Consider the following 18241-nt stretch of genomic DNA (forward strand, 5'->3'; position numbering starts at 1 on the left):
AATTGTCTCTAGGTGTGATTGTGTGTGCATTGTTGTCTGTCTATGTGTGCCATGCGGCTGGAGGGCAACCAGTTGAAGGTGTACCCCGCCTACCGCCCGAAGGCGGCTGTGGTAAGCTCTAGCACACCTGCAACGCTTGCGAGGATAAGTGGCTCAGATAATGGATGATTATATGTCTCGGTGCACAACATATTACTTTAGTCACGTTCTTGTTTAATTTGTAGCTAAAAATAAACATATTCAATTCATAGTCATTCACATCAACTCCTAATTTGGCAAAGCATTGCGAAGATCTGGGTGGGATACATTGGAGTTGCGCACAACTGTGCATTTCCAGTGAATTTTCCTTCCTAGCCATAGACAACACAGCAGGCTGACAGAAAAGCTGGTGGAAGGCACTTAGATCATTGTCGTCTCTGGGCACAGGGGGTATTAGCTCCATGAAAGGGGTACATGGAAATAATGAATGTACTGTATGCTTGTTTTAGTTGGGGGTAAACCATTAGTATGCTTGAGCTAACATGAACACAAGGCCTTTTGGATCATGACAGGTCGCAAGCAGTTCTTATCATTTGGACAGCTCCATCTGCACCTTAAATATTTTATCCCCAGCAGTTCATTTAGAGTTCAGTGTGTACACACGCAGGCTACCTTGGAAAATGTGAAGGGGGCGGGAGGGGCAGGGGGTGGGGGCTTTCTCCTGATGTCCCAGTGTGGTAAGGTTGCATCTGCATGGCTTGCAGTGAATGCTCCCAGACAGAAAAGACAAGAGTGAAGGATGGAGGACGAAGGAGGATCCCCAGGGAAGCGCGTTGCTGGGGGTGGGGGACATGTTCCGTGCAGCTAGGTTACTTTAAAGCTCTGTGTCACTCTCCGCTGTCTCATTGGATCCATGTCACCACTCGATGTGAAAGGGGGCTTTTCAAAAGTCCTCCCCCCCCCCGCACACCCCCGCCCGCACCCCGCACCCCACAGCTCCAGTCCCCACCGTTTGACTCATTCCGGCGGATGATGGAAATAATCGCTGATACCTGCAAAACAAACACGGGTTCATTGCCATTCGTGATATAAACCGAGGCACTTGATTCAGCGTTCTCTCCCCACTCTATCCCTGGTATACAGCCTGCATTATTGTGTTTTGCACCATGAGTTGATTGCATGAGGAGGGGCGATGTATCGATCACAGGCAGTCTTTTCATAGGAGAATACGCAAACACACGCGTGCACACACGCACACACACACACACACACTAGCACAAACAATCTGTTTAAGAATGAGTTGCCACGGTCCGAGTGGCACCCACAAAGGTAATTTATTTCATTCCCTCCCACCAAGTACGCATCTCCATTTTATTCTTGGAGGGCTTTGTTATGCTGTACGTAACCCAGCACTTAAAAGTTCAGTTTCAAAGTCTGGGGACATGTGTTGTCTTTGATAGGCATACACTCCAATTCATCTTTTTTTTTTTTAAAGGTTCGCCTGCTCGTTTGAGTGCATGAACATGCTGAGTCGAGGTCTACCTTGTTCCAGAATAAATATTATTTGAAGTGAATTTATTTGAAACAGCTCCTCTCTGTCAGTCCATACAGGCTCTGTGTCTCAAAATCACAGTATTGATTTTCAAGGTAACCAAAAAAAATATATATATAGATTTTTAAAAAACCTCTCTCAACACGTCAGATTCTTTTTTTTTTCCCCCAGGCTGTTATGTGCCACTGATTCCCTTAAGATTTAGTACACTAAAATGCTACCCCGCCCCTCTCCTCTTCATCTCACCGATTTGTGGTCTTTTCTCTAGCATGCAGAGGAATCGAAAAATGTACAATGTTCCCTTCAGCCTTTTGTTGCTGGTTATAATATTTCAGTATGTGCATAAAATGATGCAGTTGTACAACAACATGGTTTCTTATTACCTCTTCTCCTTTTTGTTCCCCCCTGAATTCCTCAGACTGAGGAGTCAGTTCTCTTTTTTTTTGTTCCTTCTCTGATGGATTTTAATGCTTTCTCATGCTTTTATTGATATGGAATGACACTAAATTTGGCGCCACTTGGCCGGTCGTCTCTCGACTGGAGCGATGGATGTTTATTGGATTAGTCTGTAGACATGCAGGATTGGCCTCCCTCCTCTTTTATTTTGGAACTTTGATGCAACATTGACCAAGATCTTTTTTTTTCTTCTGTTAGTCATTCATCCTTATGCATTAATACTACCTTATCTCCGATTTGACAGCTCAATCTGATTTTCCTGGTCATCACCATGTACAAAATGGTGAAGCACTCAACCACCCTGAAACCAGACTCGAGCCGACTGGAGAATATCAAGTAAGTAAAGTCTCCGCTGCACAATAGCCACATCCTACTTATAAGTAATATAACACTGCTGCTATTTACCACTGTCCATGAAAACTTAGGCTCTGTGACTCTGGCGGAAAGGCTTTTTAACTTATTTGAGCAATACGTTTACTTTTAAGAAATGGAATCATGTAGAAATACAATCTGTCACACCAAAAGCAATCAGTTTGTGAAATGATGACCCGCCTTCTGATTGGGTCTTAGAAATCAATTAATCCCGTTGAAAATAGAGACAATCTATTTCCAGGATCAAATTGGGGCTACTATAAAACTAGATGAGTTAGCCCCGCTGTTGATGAAATGCTAGAGTTAAATGACAAAAGCAAGATGCAATGATTACTCATGTGGTGTGCATATCTGAGGAGGCATATTTTATTCTGCAATGTAAAAAAACACTTGACAGATGTTTTTATTTGTATATGGCATGATTTCGTCAAAATAACAATATGATCAAAATAACAGACCTTCATCCCGGCCCATATATACTGTATATATATATATAATATATATAATATATATATATATATATGCACGTTTTAATCGATTTATTTGAGCAACTGGGAAATAGTAAGTAGGAATTGAGCACCCTGACTGGCTTCTTGCCTCGCCAAGTGGAAGCAGAGGCCAGAGTGTGGAAAATGAGCAAGTAGCCCCATAAATGAAAGCATTTGAAATCACAGAGGCTGCAATTTGCTCGATGTCTTGTAGCCCCCGTGCACTTCTTCACCAAGCCATCAAGTAAGTGTCGTTTATGAGAAGCTCACACTGTTAAATCGCTCATTTGCATTCATCAACAGTCAATATACTGTAGCTCTGCTTACTTTACACTGGCTAATTTAACCATGTCTCCCGCCGCCCCGAACCAAGCACACACATACACACACATAAACACACACTTTAAGTGAGTGCCCATACAGATTCTCACCAAGCCACTGAATTACACGTAATAAATGGCATCATCACCTTTTTGTATAGTGCCTGGGGCGGACTTTGGAGCTTTGACTGTATCTGTTCTCAATGAAGTGGAACTACTGTTCGAGACCCAAATTGTTGCAAACTGTTGAAGCATAGAACTGACAGTGTGATTTGCTTCCAACTTTAAATTGCATAGAATGTCACAAATCACGCCTTTCACCTCTCCAAGGGTGAGGGTACAGCGGAAAAGCAACCATATGTTTGAAATGTTTTTTGTTTTTTTCAATCCCAGTTTCTAACCCAAGAAATTAACACAAAGCCTTTCACAAACCCACAACAGACAATTTGCTGCTGGACATTTTCTGAAGCTGTAATTGCTTGTTTATTTATTTAGTCTTGCATACATTTGAAAACAGTATTCACAGGCCGCTAATCAGGGGTTACACATTGTTCATCTGAACAGTGCAAGGGCAGCAGTCATGCTCATTTTAGCCGTGATTTCATTATTTACTTTTCCCAACAAATGTGTGACAACATTGCGGTGAATGTGCAATCAAGAAGGGCAGACGGGAGAACGGCTTATTTACGCACCCGGGTGGATTTGAGCTTTTCCACTCGCATATTAAGGAAACCACAATTTGTGCTTTGTGCTCTGAACCTTTCTCTTCAAATTGTTTATTCCGGCAAGGATTTTCCGTCTATTAATAGCATCATTGTGGTCTTTTTGTTTGTGTTCTCATGGCACTGTTTTAGCGGCAGTGTCTCTGCATGTTGCATGTAAAAGCAAATTTAACACGCAGCCTCTCCTTTCTCCTCTCTTCTCTGTCACTCTCTTCTCTGTGGGGCAATCCATGCCAGTAATTATCACGTTTGTGACGGCTACTATAATACTGATTTGCCTGGGTAAGCTTTGACTTTACACCTCAGCTAATTATACACACACACACACACACACACACATACACACACACACACATGCTTATTTAAATGTAACAACTCATGGTCAACATAGCCTACGAATGCTACAATTGAATCATCAGCAACCTGTATGCTGTTTATTGTCTACTGAGCTTTGCAGTCTAATCCTTGCTGCGATCTAATTGTGCTTCTCTCTTCCTGCTTCTCATGCTAGCTATGAAGATAATAAACAGTTTATCAAGTAAGGACGTATTGACCAGAACCCCTCAATTTCTCCTTAATTCTATTTCCTCTCCTGCCTATTTCTCTTTCCTGTTTCCAGTTGTTACTGGGTCATCCGTTTTCTGCCAGACAGCAACCTTTAAACGAATCAGTCCTGTCCTTGTGAATCTTACCTCTCACTATATACATTGTGTTGTATTTTTGTGGCGACTTCACCCACCAGGTGGTATTTTGCCCTTACTCCTTGAACTCTTTCCTCAAGTGCTGGTAGTTACTTGCAAGGTTCAGACACAGATAAAATACTGTACCCTCGGATTGTGCTGTTTGTTTTGAGAAAATGTTCCTGCGAAAAAGATGTAATGGGATTTCAAAGCTCTGCAGATATTTGTGGTTGTCTTATCAGGGTTTTAAATTACTGCACTAATTATTTTTTCTCTTTTCATAATATGGAAAAGGCGCAGGAATTTGTGTCCATATAAAGGAAATTAGTTTCCTTTTCTTCCCTACTATGTTTAGCATTGCATTTTACACAAAATGACAGAACAACAAAAACAATAAAGTGATACTTTTTTCCCATGGTGTTAACAAGTGCGTTTGCAACTTAACAGTTATTATGTTCTAATTTCCTTTGACATTCTTAACAGCACGGGGCAGTAACATGATTTGATTTAAAGGTGTTGGTCAGTTCGTTTGTTAGAGGGGGAGGCAAAAACTTTCTTTTCACTAATGTCTTCTATCCATCCCCACTAGTCTAAACACAACATTCTGATTAGTATTTTGTTGGTGATGTCACCTCTCTGGCAGGGAAGGAGCCCGAGCTGGTGTGTGAGGCAGAGAATTTCCGACTGGATATAGTCGGACTTGCCTCCACACACAGCCTGGGTTCTGGTACCAGTTCTCTCGAGAGGGGTTGGACTCTCTTCCACTCTGGAGTTGCTCACGGTGAGAGGCGCAGAGCAGGTGTGGGCATTCTCATTGCCCCCCGGCTCAGTGCCTGTACATTGGGGTTCACACCGGTAGACGAGAGGGTTGCCTCCCTCCGCCTGCGGGTGGGGGGACGGGTCCTGACTGTTGTTTGTGCATATGCACCAAACAGCAGCTCAGCATACCCACCCTTTTTGGAGTCCTTGGAGGGTGTGCTGGAGAGTACTCCTGCTGGGGACTCCCTTGTTCTGCTGGGGGACTTCAATGCTCACGTGGGCAATGACAGTGAGACCTGGAGGGGCGTGATTGGGAGGAACGGCCCCCCCGATCTGAACCAGAGTGGTGTTTTGTTATTGGACTTCTGTGCTCGTCACGGATTGTCCATAACGAACACCTTGTTCAAACATAAGGGTGTCCATATGTGCACTTGGCACCAGGGCACCATAGGTCGCAGTTCGATGATCGACTTTGTTGTGGTATCATCGGATTTGCGGCCGCATGTTCTGGACACTCGGGTGAAGAGAGGGGCGGAGCTGTCAACTGATCACCACCTGGTGGTGAGTAGGCTCAGATGGTGGGGGAAGATGCCGGTCCATCCTGGCAGACCCAAACGTATAGTGAGGGTTTGTTGGGAGCGTCTGGCGGAATCCCCTGTCAGAAGGAGTTTCAACTCCCACCTCCGACAGAGCTTTTCCCATGTTCCGGGGGAGGCGGGGGACATTGAGCCCGAGTGGACCGTGTTCCGTGCCTCTATTGTTGAGGCGGCCAATCTGAGTTGTGGCCGTAAGGTGGTTGGTGCCTGTCGTGGCGGCAACCCCCGTACTCGCTGGTGGACACCAGCAGTAAGGGATGCCGTCAAGCTGAAGAAGGAGTCCTATCGAGCCTTTATGGCCTGTGGGACCCCAGAGGCAGCTGACGGGTATCGATTGGCCAAGCGGGCCGCGGCTTCGGTGGTCGCCGAGGCAAAAACCCGAGCGTGGGAAGAGTTCGGTGAGGCCATGGAAGCCGACTTCCGGACGGCTTCGAGGAAATTCTGGTCCACCATCCGACGTCTCAGGAGGGGGAAGCAGTGCACCACTAACACTGTGTACAGTGGGGATGGGGCGCTGCTGACTTCGACTCGGGACGTTGTGAACCGGTGGGCAGAGTACTTCGAAGACCTCCTCAACTCCACCAACACGCCTTCCTTGGAGGAAGCAGAGCCCGGGGACTCTGAGGTGGGCTCTCCTATCTCTGTGGTTGAAGTCACCGATGTGGTTAAAAAGCTCCTCGGTGGCAAGGCCCCAGGGGTGGATGAGATCCGCCCGGAGTTCCTCAAGGCTCTGGATGTTGTGGGGCTGTCCTGGTTGACACGCCTCTGCAACATCGCGTGGACAACAGGGAGAGTGCCTCTGGATTGGCAGACCGGGGTGGTAGTCCCTCTTTTTAAAAAGGGGGACCGGAGGGTGTGTTCCAACTACAGAGGGATCACACTCCTCAGCCTCCCTGGTAAGGTCTATTCAGGGGTGCTGGAGAGGAGGGTCCGTCAGGAAGTCGAGCCTCAGATTGAGGAGGAGCAGTGTGGTTTTCGTCCCGGCCGTGGAACAGTGGACCAGCTCTACACCCTTAGCAGGGTCCTTGAGGGTATGTGGGAATTTGCCCAACCAGTCTACATGTGTTTTGTGGACTTGGAGAAGGCGTTTGACCGTGTCCCTCGGGGAGTTCTGTGGGGGGTGCTTCGGGGGTATGGGGTACCGAACCCCCTGATACGGGCTGTTCGGTCACTATACCACCGATGTCAGAGTTTGGTTCGCATTGCCGGCAGTAAGTCGGAATCGTTTCCAGTGGGGGTAGGACTCCGCCAAGGCTGCCCTTTGTCGCCGATTCTGTTCATAACCTTTATGGACAGAATTTCTAGGCGCAGCCGAAGCGTTGAGGGGGTCCGTTTTGGGGGCCTCAGTATTACATCCCTGCTTTTTGCAGATGATGTGGTGCTGTTGGCTCCTTCAAACGGGGCTCTCCAACTCTCACTGGAGCGTTTCGCAGCCGAGTGTGAAGCGGTTGGGATGAAAATCAGAACCTCCAAATCTGAAACCATGGTCCTCAGTCGGAAAAGGGTGGAGTGCCCCCTCCGGGTCGGGGAGGAGATCTTACCCCAAGTGGAGGAGTTCAAGTATCTTGGGGTCTTGTTCACGAGTGGGGGTAGGAGGGAGCGGGAGATCGACAGGCGGATCGGTGCAGCGTCTGCTGTGATGCGGACGTTGTATCGGTCTGTCGTGGTGAAGAAGGAGCTGAGCCAAAAGGCGAAGCTCTCAATTTACCGGTCGATCTACGTCCCAACCCTCACCTATGGTCACGAGCTATGGGTCGTGACCGAAAGAACGAGATCCCGGATACAAGCGGCTGAAATGAGTTTTCTCCGCAGGGTGTCCGGGCTCTCCCTTAGAGATAAGGTGAGAAGCTCAGTCATCCGGGAGGGGCTCAGAGTCGAGCCGCTTCTCTTCCACATCGAGAGGAGCCAGATGAGGTGGCTTGGGCATCTGATTCGGATGCCTCCTGAGCGCCTCCCCGGTGAGGTGTTCCGGTCATGTCCCACCGGGAGGAGACCCAGAGGAAGACCCAGGACACGCTGGAGAGACTATGTCACCCAGCTGGGCTGGGAACGACTCGGGATCCCCCGGGGAGAGCTGGAAGAAGTAGCTAGGGAGAGGGAAGTCTGGGCTTCCCTGCTAAAGCTGTTGCCCCCGCGACCCGGCCCCGGATAAGCGGTAGATGATGGATGGATGGATGGATGGATGGATTTTGTTGGTGGAATATAAATTAAGCAGAAAAAGGCGGCCGTTTTTAGCCATCTCAGAGGGCGGCTATTTTGCCACCAAAACTGCCTAAGGGTATGATCATGTGACATTCACAAGCTCAGCCCTGAGTGGCAAACTGCCCACAACTGCAATGGATAAAAACGGGTGGATTTTGCCGCTTAATTCATATTTCCCAAACCGCTACATTAAACACCGTATTGATTAAACTCGTGGGGCCGCATAGAACATATTACTGTAAAGCCATTTTTTAACATGATTTCCCCTTCAAGGGTTTTATTGAAGAGCTGCATTTTATTCTGACTGAACAGAAAATATGGAACAGATCTGAACAATACAAAGCATCACACTGGAAAAAAAGGAAACTGATATTTTTTGGGAAAAAAGGGTAGAAAGACATGCCCTTCAATTGTTTCCTTTGCTTTTATTCGGTCATGTGGTAGGTCTGTGCTGGGTGAGTTTTATTGGTGGCTCACTTGGACAGCATTTTCAGCTTCCCTGCCCCCTTTCTTAGTAATGCTCCATTTATTGATTTGTCAGAGACATATAAGCTATTCATGCAAAATTGAATGTCTTGCTTTTTTTGTTTGTTTGTTTTGTTTTTGTTTTTGGCCATTTTCTAGATCCTGGGTCATGGGTGCCTTTGCGCTTCTCTGTTTGCTGGGTCTGACCTGGTCCTTTGGACTCTTCTTCATCAATGAGGCCTCCATTGTCATGGCATATCTCTTCACTATATTTAACGCCTTCCAGGGGATGTTTATCTTCGTTTTCCACTGCCTCCTCCAGAAAAAGGTATGTTTCATGACATCCGGCAGTGCTCAGCATAACAGATGGCAAGCCTTTGGAGCACTTCGACACATCTTGAAGATTTCCGGAGAGCCATATTTGTCTGTACTCGTAGGTCCGCAAAGAGTACAGCAAGTGTTTCCGTCACACGTACTGTTGTGGAAGGCTGCCAACTGAGAGCTCGCATGGCTCAGCAAAGACTTCCACGACACGGACAAGCGCACGCTACTCCTCTGGTACCCAGGTAGATCCTCAAGCTTGCACAAGCGGCTTGACTAGCTACATCTTCCGAATGTCTTATGTTCCTTTCTTTTCTGCTGGCCCACTTAAGCTTCTGCCACTTTTCTCACTAATGCCATGTGCATGTGAAATAGAATTGCACGTTTTATTCGGTATTGCACCATATTTGACTTGGGGTCAAGCCAAAATGACACGATAGCCTCCGTGATTGGTGGGTTAGCTCGCTAGCTTTCAACATCAGAATGCGAATGGAAGAACGGATGGGCATTTGACTACATTTCCTTTGTCCACCGCTGAAAAGTAAGGCTCAAAGTCAAACAGTCTTTTTCTGATGCAGGTTGACTTTCAAGTTGAATTTCGTGTGAAACGGTGACTAAAGATGCTAAATAAAACGAAAGTAAAATATATCGACTCCCCCAAGATGGCTGACAGATTTGTAGTGGGGTAGAACAGGACATCTTCCGGTGACAAAGGTAAAACTAGACTTAAATGATGTCTGCCTGTCCAAAAAAATGCCACTAGCCGAACGTGCACGCATTGCAATGGCAGTGTTGTTTTGAACAACATAATGCTCCGCAATGGAGGTCTGTTTTGATGTACAGGATTGCAGCTCAGCTTCTCATAGTTTACAGCAAATTCTTGGTTACAGCCAAGTAGTACATACACCATGTGATTAATCAACAATCATTCCACACAATGGACCCATTTCAAAATGATCGGCTAAGTAGTTATGCCCACACCTTTTCACTTTTCCAATGTGTTCAGCAAGTGACGAAGGCTAAAAGCATTCATTTTCAAAAACGGTGACATTGGAGACAGCGTCGCTGTAATTATAAAAAGTGGGCGGAGGAAGATGGAGCACATAACTCAAAGCAATGAAAGTGGATCTGCACAGCGGGCTTGTTTAAAGTCCTAATGACTGTCCCTTGTTGACCTGACAGAGTCGAATCAGGAGAATGTGGAATGACACCGTAAGAAAGCAATCTGAGTCCTCTTTTATCTCAGGTGACATCAACAGCACCTCCACCCTTAACCAAGGTCAGTTCACACCTCATTTCTCTCCACATCTCTCACACACACCCCTATGCACACATTTCATCACCCGGTTTAAAAGTACTCCTCCTCGCCGCCACAAAGGATGGTACCTCGGCAATCGTAATAAATGGCCGCAGCTTGAAAAGACAGAGCCGTGCGGTTAGAAAAGGGAAAAGAAATTATCTCGGCCTTTCGTCTAGTCTCCCTGTTGCGTCCACAAAGGATTACTAAAACCCGTCCTCAAATAATCCGTTCGGTCAACCCTAAAGTGGGGCGAGGATAGAACATTTCCTATTGAAGTGCTGGCTGTCCAAATGGCGTACAGAGAAACGCGCACAGCACATATGGAGACAAAATGAAAAATGAGGAAACTGAATTGAAGAAACTGAGACCTGAATATTTGAAGAAAGAAGCCATTTGTTGCCTGGCATCTGAGGTGACCTCGGTTACTTTCAAATGGTGAGGGGATGAAAAAAAAGGAACTGTCATTTATTATTTAGCTTGAACACAAATATGATGATGAGAAGATGATGTTCAACTCTGACTGACCCGGAGCGCTTAGCGTGTGGCTCGGCTTTCTCCTGTCTGTTAAATGGCTTTTGGTGCATGTGAAGGAGAAGCGAGCGTATTCCGAGGAAGTTAACAAACCCACCCTGCTTCGATGCCAATACCTGCACATCTGTGCCTTCACTCTCTTTTTTCACTGTCACTTCTTACAAGGTAACTCACTGCACCTCTGACTCCGAGGCACATTTTGACTCGCTCATACACCTCTAACAAAATAGAAGTTGAGCTCTTCTCCCCACAGTGTCGAGCCGTGAAGTTGTTAATGTAAAGGTTAGATATTGATCACTCCGGGGTGTAGAAACCTAGCTACCCTGGAGAGCCACTGCACTAAACGAGGACTCTATCTCCTGGAAGCACTTCCTGTCATTAAAAGCATCCCTGAAGTCTGCCCAATGGACAGACAGATGGCATTTAACACAGGTGAATAATGACACTGGAGATGCCTTCATTCACTGAAATACGTTAGAAGCTGGTTAAAAAAAGAAATGGAGAGGAGGATACGGTTTGGAGGAAAATGTGACGTATAATTCATGATATAAAATGCTCTAGACAAGGCAGGGGCAACTTAAATGCTGGAGTTGGCCACACGTTTTCATCGTGCCATTTGAAATATGGGCAAAATATGTGCATACATGCAAAATATGAGCTGTCAATATAATTAACTTTTGATTACATTGGTCAATGCATGTATTTGCAAAAATGCAGTCCTAACCCAACAAAAAAGAGACTGAAGCAAACAATAAAATAACCACAAACTGTATTTCTTTTTTTTTACTTTCTTGAAGAAAAACTACCATTAATGGATGGCACAAAACTGTTGACCAAGAAATGAACATTAAGTGCTCCATTTTTTTGTTCTTCACAAAAATCAACTTACTCAAAATGTCAAGATTATTGAAGGATTCCAAATCCACGAAAAAATATACAATTTATATAATAGGCCTACTCACATTGGAGTGTAGGCCCAATTTAAGAGCAACTAAGACATGTCTGCCACCTCATTGTGATTGGTGATATTACGACTTAAAACTACAGTAGACCTGTGCATATTCAGTTTGGCACATGTGGATTCGCATATGCATTATTTTTTTTCTAATATTCTTTTCATATTTGGGATTTTCCCCTTTTTTTTCAGTGTTATTGTCCCCCATTTTCTCTTACAAAAAGTGAAAGAAGTGAATGATTTTTGGGTTTGTAAAAAGAAAAACAAACCCCCCCCACCCCCCAAATTAGGTATATGTTGTTTTTTTACATTATTCAAAGGCCAGTCAGAGTTTGGCCCATGTGGGTCACCAGTTGCCACTCCCTTGCTCTAGACTGTTGTCTGGGGGCACCCCGCAAATGTAATACAGCAGAAACTACTTGGTGTGAAGTGCATACATTTTCCCCCAAAAAGGTTAAAACTGATTAAATGAATACAGAACTGTCTAAAAGCCCTTTGGAAATGTTATCTTACTGATCTTTTTCAAAGCAGTCAGCTTTGTAGAGCGACGGTTTCCATCCCTTCACCAAAATGTAGCGTGATGACTAACAATTTTGGTTTATGTCATTGGCATATTTCAAAGAACAAACTGAACAGGAACACAGCCTTATAAATGCCATTCATTCACACTTTGTTGAATGAAGAAATGTTCTTTTATGCTGGCATCGTAAAATGTATCTCTCTTCAGGGTTTGATTATCAGCTTGCATTTGTTTAAGTGGCAAGCCTTGAGCCATTGCTGCTGTGTTGAGTGGATGAAACTTTTTAGGGTTCATCTCCAGGAAAATGATCTCGTAAAGAGTGGCTTTTGTTGGGCTTTTTTTTTTAAGTGTTTATGCACACTGGACAGTATTCTCATTTCTATTAAGCTGCAAAAACCTGACAAATACCATCCCAATGCGATTGCGCACCAACTGCTTGTCCTCCCAGTCCTTTTATTCATATTCCACCCTATTCAGGTGCAAAATGTGAGTCATTGGTCTTACGTATCAGTCAGCAGAGTATTACACTTGGCAAGAACACCAAACGATTGTCCGCATATCTTTGCTCGTCTCGCATTTTTCCAGCTGCTTCCACATAACTCAAATAAGGACGCTCTCTGAACGTGGCTTTCATTTATGGCTTTCCCTGTTGGCTGAGTGCACATTCTCACCTTCTGTCTATCATCTCCAGGAATGACCGGGAATTATCTACTTACAAATCCTCTTCTTCGACCACAAGGCTCTAACAACCCTTATAACACCTTACTGGCTGAGACAGTTGTGTGTAACACGCCCACGGCTCCAGTGTTTAACTCTCCAGGTGTGCTTGCTTATTCTATCACCTGCTTTTTTTTTCTTCACTTTTTTTTTAAAATCTGCCCTCCCCGAAGTATTTCACTCTTCAATGTAGTGTTGACAGGCCAAACAAAAGGCAGGGTGTTCTACAGTGTTGCATTGTCACACTTGCATCCTGTCCACTCTTTGTCTCCCATCAATTTCTCAACCTAAACAAGCCGGATTGTTTGAGTCATGAGGTGATGGTGTAAAATGCATGAGCCATGTTATCAGGACATTTGTTGTGTGCTTTAATGGGAGATTTACCCTTAAAACACATCAAATCTGTTAACATCAAAAAATGCATTTCATACAAAGAAGAGTCCCCATCGTATCAAAATGTTTTTTTTTTTATTTTGTTATGACGACTGCAATGTAGTTCCAGTTAAGCCCCAAATCAGGCATATTCTGGCCTCTCAATTTTTTATATTTGTTGTGTAATTGGATGAAGGTGTTATCTAGTGACTGGAAATGGCAAGGACATATTTTTCACAACTTATTTTGACAGCTTGATAAAAAACTTCTGTTTTATTTTATTTTATTTTTTACATTTTTGTGTGTCCTTTGTAGCCAGTGGGTACCCATTCACAAATCAAAATTGACTGAGACAAAAAAAAATAAAAAGTGTCCTATCTGGGCTTAATTGTATGTTTTCCCCACCATGTTGAATCTGAAATGGCATCTTTTGTGATGTTCTGTGCTCTTCCCTTGTGCTTCCCTCTAGTGACCTACAGAGAGACAAGTATGGGAGTCAAACTTAACTTTGCCTATCAAATGTAAATTTTTTTTCAGCATGCCTACTTAAAAAAAACAAAAACAAAACAAACATCCCACCCCTTCGCCACCACCGGCACTTTTACTGTTTACTTTAGGCCATTAACACAAACACTCAATGAGCAAGTGGTTCACAAAATGTTGTTCGAATTCTTTGGAATGATTTCGAAAGTAACCTTACAATATTTTAGAGGCATTATTATTTTTCCTGATTTTCTGTCCGACTGTCACGGACAGCAGTGACAGAGTCCAGTTGAGCTCATCCGCAACCTTTTTCAATCACTTTTGTCCAGTGGTAAACACGTGCCTGGCATGGCAGCAGCTGTTTGATTGACCTTATCTGCCGGTCGCGTGTTCGCCACGAGAAGTGGGACATTTAACGCGGCAAACCTGATCCTTGTACGTCTTTTTTTTTTTCGTATTTTACAGAAAAACAATCTGTGCAGTAAAATCACCCCCATTAGTCTTCCTGCTAATGTCGACATCTGGTTTAGTGTTCAGAGTCACATTGGCCTTTATCTCCTCTCTTTATCGTGGAATAACTAATATTTATCTTTTTTTTTTTGGGTGCTGCTTTTCATGACCTCCGCGCTTTGAGGAATTCCTAACATGACTGCGTCTGACCTCTACGGTGCTTGTGTTATTTCTCAGCTGCTCTGCCAGTGACCGGTGTCTCACTGGGAACTGTCACTGTGACGAATGCCAAATGCTAGGCTGTTGGCGACCTCTGACCTGAGCCAGCTATGGGCGCACATGCTGCCGACAGAATGTATACCTAATTGGACAAAAGCAAAAGAGAAAAGTGATTTAATAGTTTTTGGTTAATATACAGTTGTGTTCAGAGTAATAGAAGTGTGTTTGCTCAACTTTTAAGACGCACTGCTGCTATTCTGAACACAACTGCCTTTGGAAGCCGGTTAGATTTTCTGAACCTTTGCTCTTGGTATGTTGCAGTTCAACCTTTTTTTTTTTTAATTTCTTTTTTGGGTTGCTCTTTTGAGTGATTTTTCTTCATGTTACAATAAATCATTTTACTTTCTTTTGTACATCAGCTGCTCTTAGACCAGATAGGCTGAGCAGGCAGACATGAAGTGAGTCTTTTCACCTGCTGTGTGTGGTGATGGTGGAGTGCTGCTTGTGGGCTCCCCGTGTAGTGAGAACAAAGATGGCTGTCTCATGTTTACACATGACTACTTTCCCTTTCCCGTCATTCCTCCCCGTCGTCGTGCTTTTTCTCTCGCCTTGCACCTTCAACCTATTTGGTGTAACGTGGCTTGCCTCTTCCCAGTGTGTCGTGATGATGGCTACCGTTGCCTTGGTTTTCTTAATGTTGTTTGGGATCCCCCTTTCATTGACTCTTTGTGGCATACTAATACACCACAGCTGACAGTGAATAAATGACAGCTGAAAGTTCAAAAGTTAGACTAAATGAAGAAATAAATGGCAAGCTGAAAACGCATGCAAAGCATTGTGCCAAACTAACAGACGTATGGCATGGCTTAAAGTTATTAACTACGTGCATCCTAAACAGCATTAAAAATTTGATTCAGCGGTCGTGTGTTATGAAGATAAAAATAACGGAAAGTTATTATGTTTTCTTGGCAGGGCACTCACTGAACAATGTGGTGAGGGATACAAGTGCAATGGATACTCTACCGCTAAATGGTAACTTTAACAACAGCTACTCACTCCGCAGTGCGGACTTCGGCGACAGTGTACAGGTGGTCGACTGCGGACTCAGTCTGGACGACGCTGCCTTCGAGAAAATGATCATCTCTGAGCTTGTACACAACAACCTGCGTGCCTGTAACAAAATCCACCAACAGCAGCCCCCCGATTTGCCTCACGCTCCCCATCACCACCATCGCCCTCAACAGCAGCAGCTGCCTCCCCCGCCGCTGCAGTACCACCACCATCCCCACCACAACACGGAGCGGGCTCCACCCAAGGTGACAGCGGTGGGTGGCAGCAGCAGCGAAGATGACGCCATTGTCGCCGACGCTTCTTCTTTGGTGCACATGGGCGAAGCGGTGGGCCTCGAGCTGCACCATCAGCACGAGCTGGAGGCCCCGCTCATCCCCCAGCGAACTCACTCGCTTCTGTATGCCCCTGAGAAGAAGGTGCGGATTGATGAGGGAGTGGAAACCCTTGTAGGCCAGCTGACGCCCGACAACAACGACCAGGAAAGTTTGCAGTCTCCAAACAGAGACTCCCTGTACACTAGCATGCCCAACCTGAGGGACTCTCCTTATCCGGAGAGCAGTCCGGAAGTTGTGGAGGACTTGTCCCCATCCAAGAGGAGCGAGAATGACGACGTTTACTACAAGAGCATGCCTAACTTAGGAGCCGGACACCAGTTGCAGGCCTATTACCAGATAGGCAAAAGGACAAGTGATGGTTACATTATCCCCATCACTAAAGACGGCTGCATACCGGAGGGTGATGTACGGGAAGGACAGATGCAGCTAGTCACAAGCCTTTAGATGTATTAAAATGAACAACCAGACCTTCTCTTGGCCATTTTCAGCCGTTTGGTGGACAAACTAGTCAAGGAAGCAGGTGTGTCATTGGAACTAGCCATTGAGCGCTCTGCTTCCCCAAACAGGTCACTTCCACTCTTTTCAGCCAATGTGCTGCAACGTTTTATTAAAAGTGTACATAAAATACAGAATTTTCATTTTTAGAGATAAGCCAATTATGTATTTAAATGTGCTGCTGCTGTCAAAACTGTACGGTACCATAATAGAAATGGAAAAGGACAAAAAAAAAAAAAAAAGAACCATTACTTGATCCCTCAGAAAAGCATTTAAAAAATTGTACATACACTTCCCAACGCCCTGTGATTTTGTTCAGTTCTTTGGTTTGTTTGGTTTGGGGTTTTTTCCAGGATTGTGAACAAAATGACACTCAAGGACCAGGACATTGACCTGAGCTTGTACAGACTCCCCTCCCTCTCATGCCCCCTAAAAAGGAATATATATTGTCCTGGTCATCCTTCATCCCCATGCCGTTTCGATTGTATGACCGCTAGCAATCAAGCCCCTGGCCTTATATTTTCTCAACTGTACATTGAATCTGTAGTCAAGAATAATGGCTATAAATATATATTTTGTTGTATTGCTGGTGTAAAATACAGATTCTTGGGAAACCGTAATTATGAAGAAACTGATTAACTACAAAGTTTAACATTTGAGAGACTATTGTCTAGAAGTTATACTTAGTGGCTTCAACCGTTGATTCATGGTAGTGAGTTTGAATGTGAAAGACAGATGTAAAGAAAGACAGAAACTATACATTCAAAAAAAATGGATGCTTTATCACATTTCCCACCAGTCAACAGTGTTTATACTGTCTGGATTGCATTAATATCACCCACTTAAATGTGTTGATTTGATTTTGATAGAGTGGCTTTACTTTATGCAGAAGTCCAGTACATATTTTAACCGTTTAGACAAAGTTATGGGCAGTTTGAAAATGAAGGGTTTTTGTTGTTAATTAATCACGAGTTTACTTTCACTGCCTTAAATGGTTTATTTATTATTATTTTTCAAATAAATGGGAAATACTTCCCAGCACTGCTATACATACTGTACTGTAGCTCCTGATTTTGTGTACCGGTAAACATATTACAACGGGCTCTCCATTCTAAGACTGATGTAAAGTTCAACACATGTTTGACAAATACAATAAATGTGATTTTTTTTGGTCAAATGCCATGTTGCTTATTAATGGTGTATTTGCGACTACAGGACATCAGATCACGTTGACCTTTTTTTTTGTTGCTATGGATAATCTACACTTTTTCTCTCAAGTTCCAACCACCTTGAAAGGTAATTTGGTGAATTTACATCTAATTTATTTTCTCTCCTTTTTAAAAAAAAAAATTCTTTCATGGCTGCACCGTTTGAGAGAGCGCGTTTCAGCCACCTTTGTCAACGAGGCAAATCTGTTCATGTTATTCAGAGATGAGAAACTCAGGTAGGAAAATTGCTGTGTAAACGGTTCTGTGTGGTTGTAACACGAATAAAGGTTCAATGACTCTTGATTTGCAGTATTCCATTAAGTATATTCTTGAATGAGCCCTACTTTTGGCACAGCGTAGCAGCACTACACAAATCTTGTTGAATGTTGGCTTTATTAGCAGGTGGGAGTGATCCACAGAGCTCACAACTGGTCATTGTTACACTTGGCTGCGCTTGGAGAAAAAATATTCTACTAGATATGTCCAAGTATGACACATTCTTGCTCTAATTGTCGGTTGTAGCTGAAGCCCACGCTCAGTTCCCACCCGTGTTACTCCTCAGGTAATGCTAATTTACGAAGCACTGCAATGTAACACCAGTTGAGCAGAAGTGAGAAGATCTCAGCGGAGGAGCTGGAAATTGCTCTGATTACCATTTGGCATTGAAGTAAAC

General features: G+C 44.3%; 1 protein-coding gene across 26 annotated transcripts in view; it reads left to right on the plus strand.

Moving 5' to 3' along the window:
• The window catches only part of adgrl2a (adhesion G protein-coupled receptor L2a), a 187771-nt gene extending 171166 nt beyond the window's left edge, over window positions 1–16605 (plus strand). For 5 of the 26 annotated variants that reach the window (XM_052074441.1, XM_052074442.1, XM_052074439.1 and 2 more), the window contains 9 exons: window positions 2232–2323; window positions 4127–4171; window positions 4401–4427; window positions 8751–8919; window positions 9029–9157; window positions 10095–10191; window positions 12910–13038; window positions 13777–13794; window positions 15432–16605. In XM_052074441.1, coding sequence (XP_051930401.1) covers window positions 2232–2323; window positions 4127–4171; window positions 4401–4427; window positions 8751–8919; window positions 9029–9157; window positions 10095–10191; window positions 12910–13038; window positions 13777–13794; window positions 15432–16309 — 1584 coding nt within the window. In that variant the 3' untranslated portion in view covers window positions 16310–16605. Of the gene's footprint in view, window positions 1–2231; window positions 2324–4126; window positions 4172–4400; window positions 4428–8750; window positions 8920–9028; window positions 9158–10094; window positions 10192–12909; window positions 13039–13776; window positions 13829–14878; window positions 14918–15431 lie in introns of all 26 variants that reach the window. The other 21 variants (XM_052074447.1, XM_052074468.1, XM_052074450.1 and 18 more) reach the window with 19 other exon arrangements.
• The last annotated feature ends 1636 nt before the right edge of the window (window positions 16606–18241 follow it).

The sequence above is a fragment of the Hippocampus zosterae genome, chromosome 8, assembly GCF_025434085.1.
Source record: "Hippocampus zosterae strain Florida chromosome 8, ASM2543408v3, whole genome shotgun sequence".
NCBI lineage: Eukaryota > Metazoa > Chordata > Actinopteri > Syngnathiformes > Syngnathidae > Hippocampus > Hippocampus zosterae.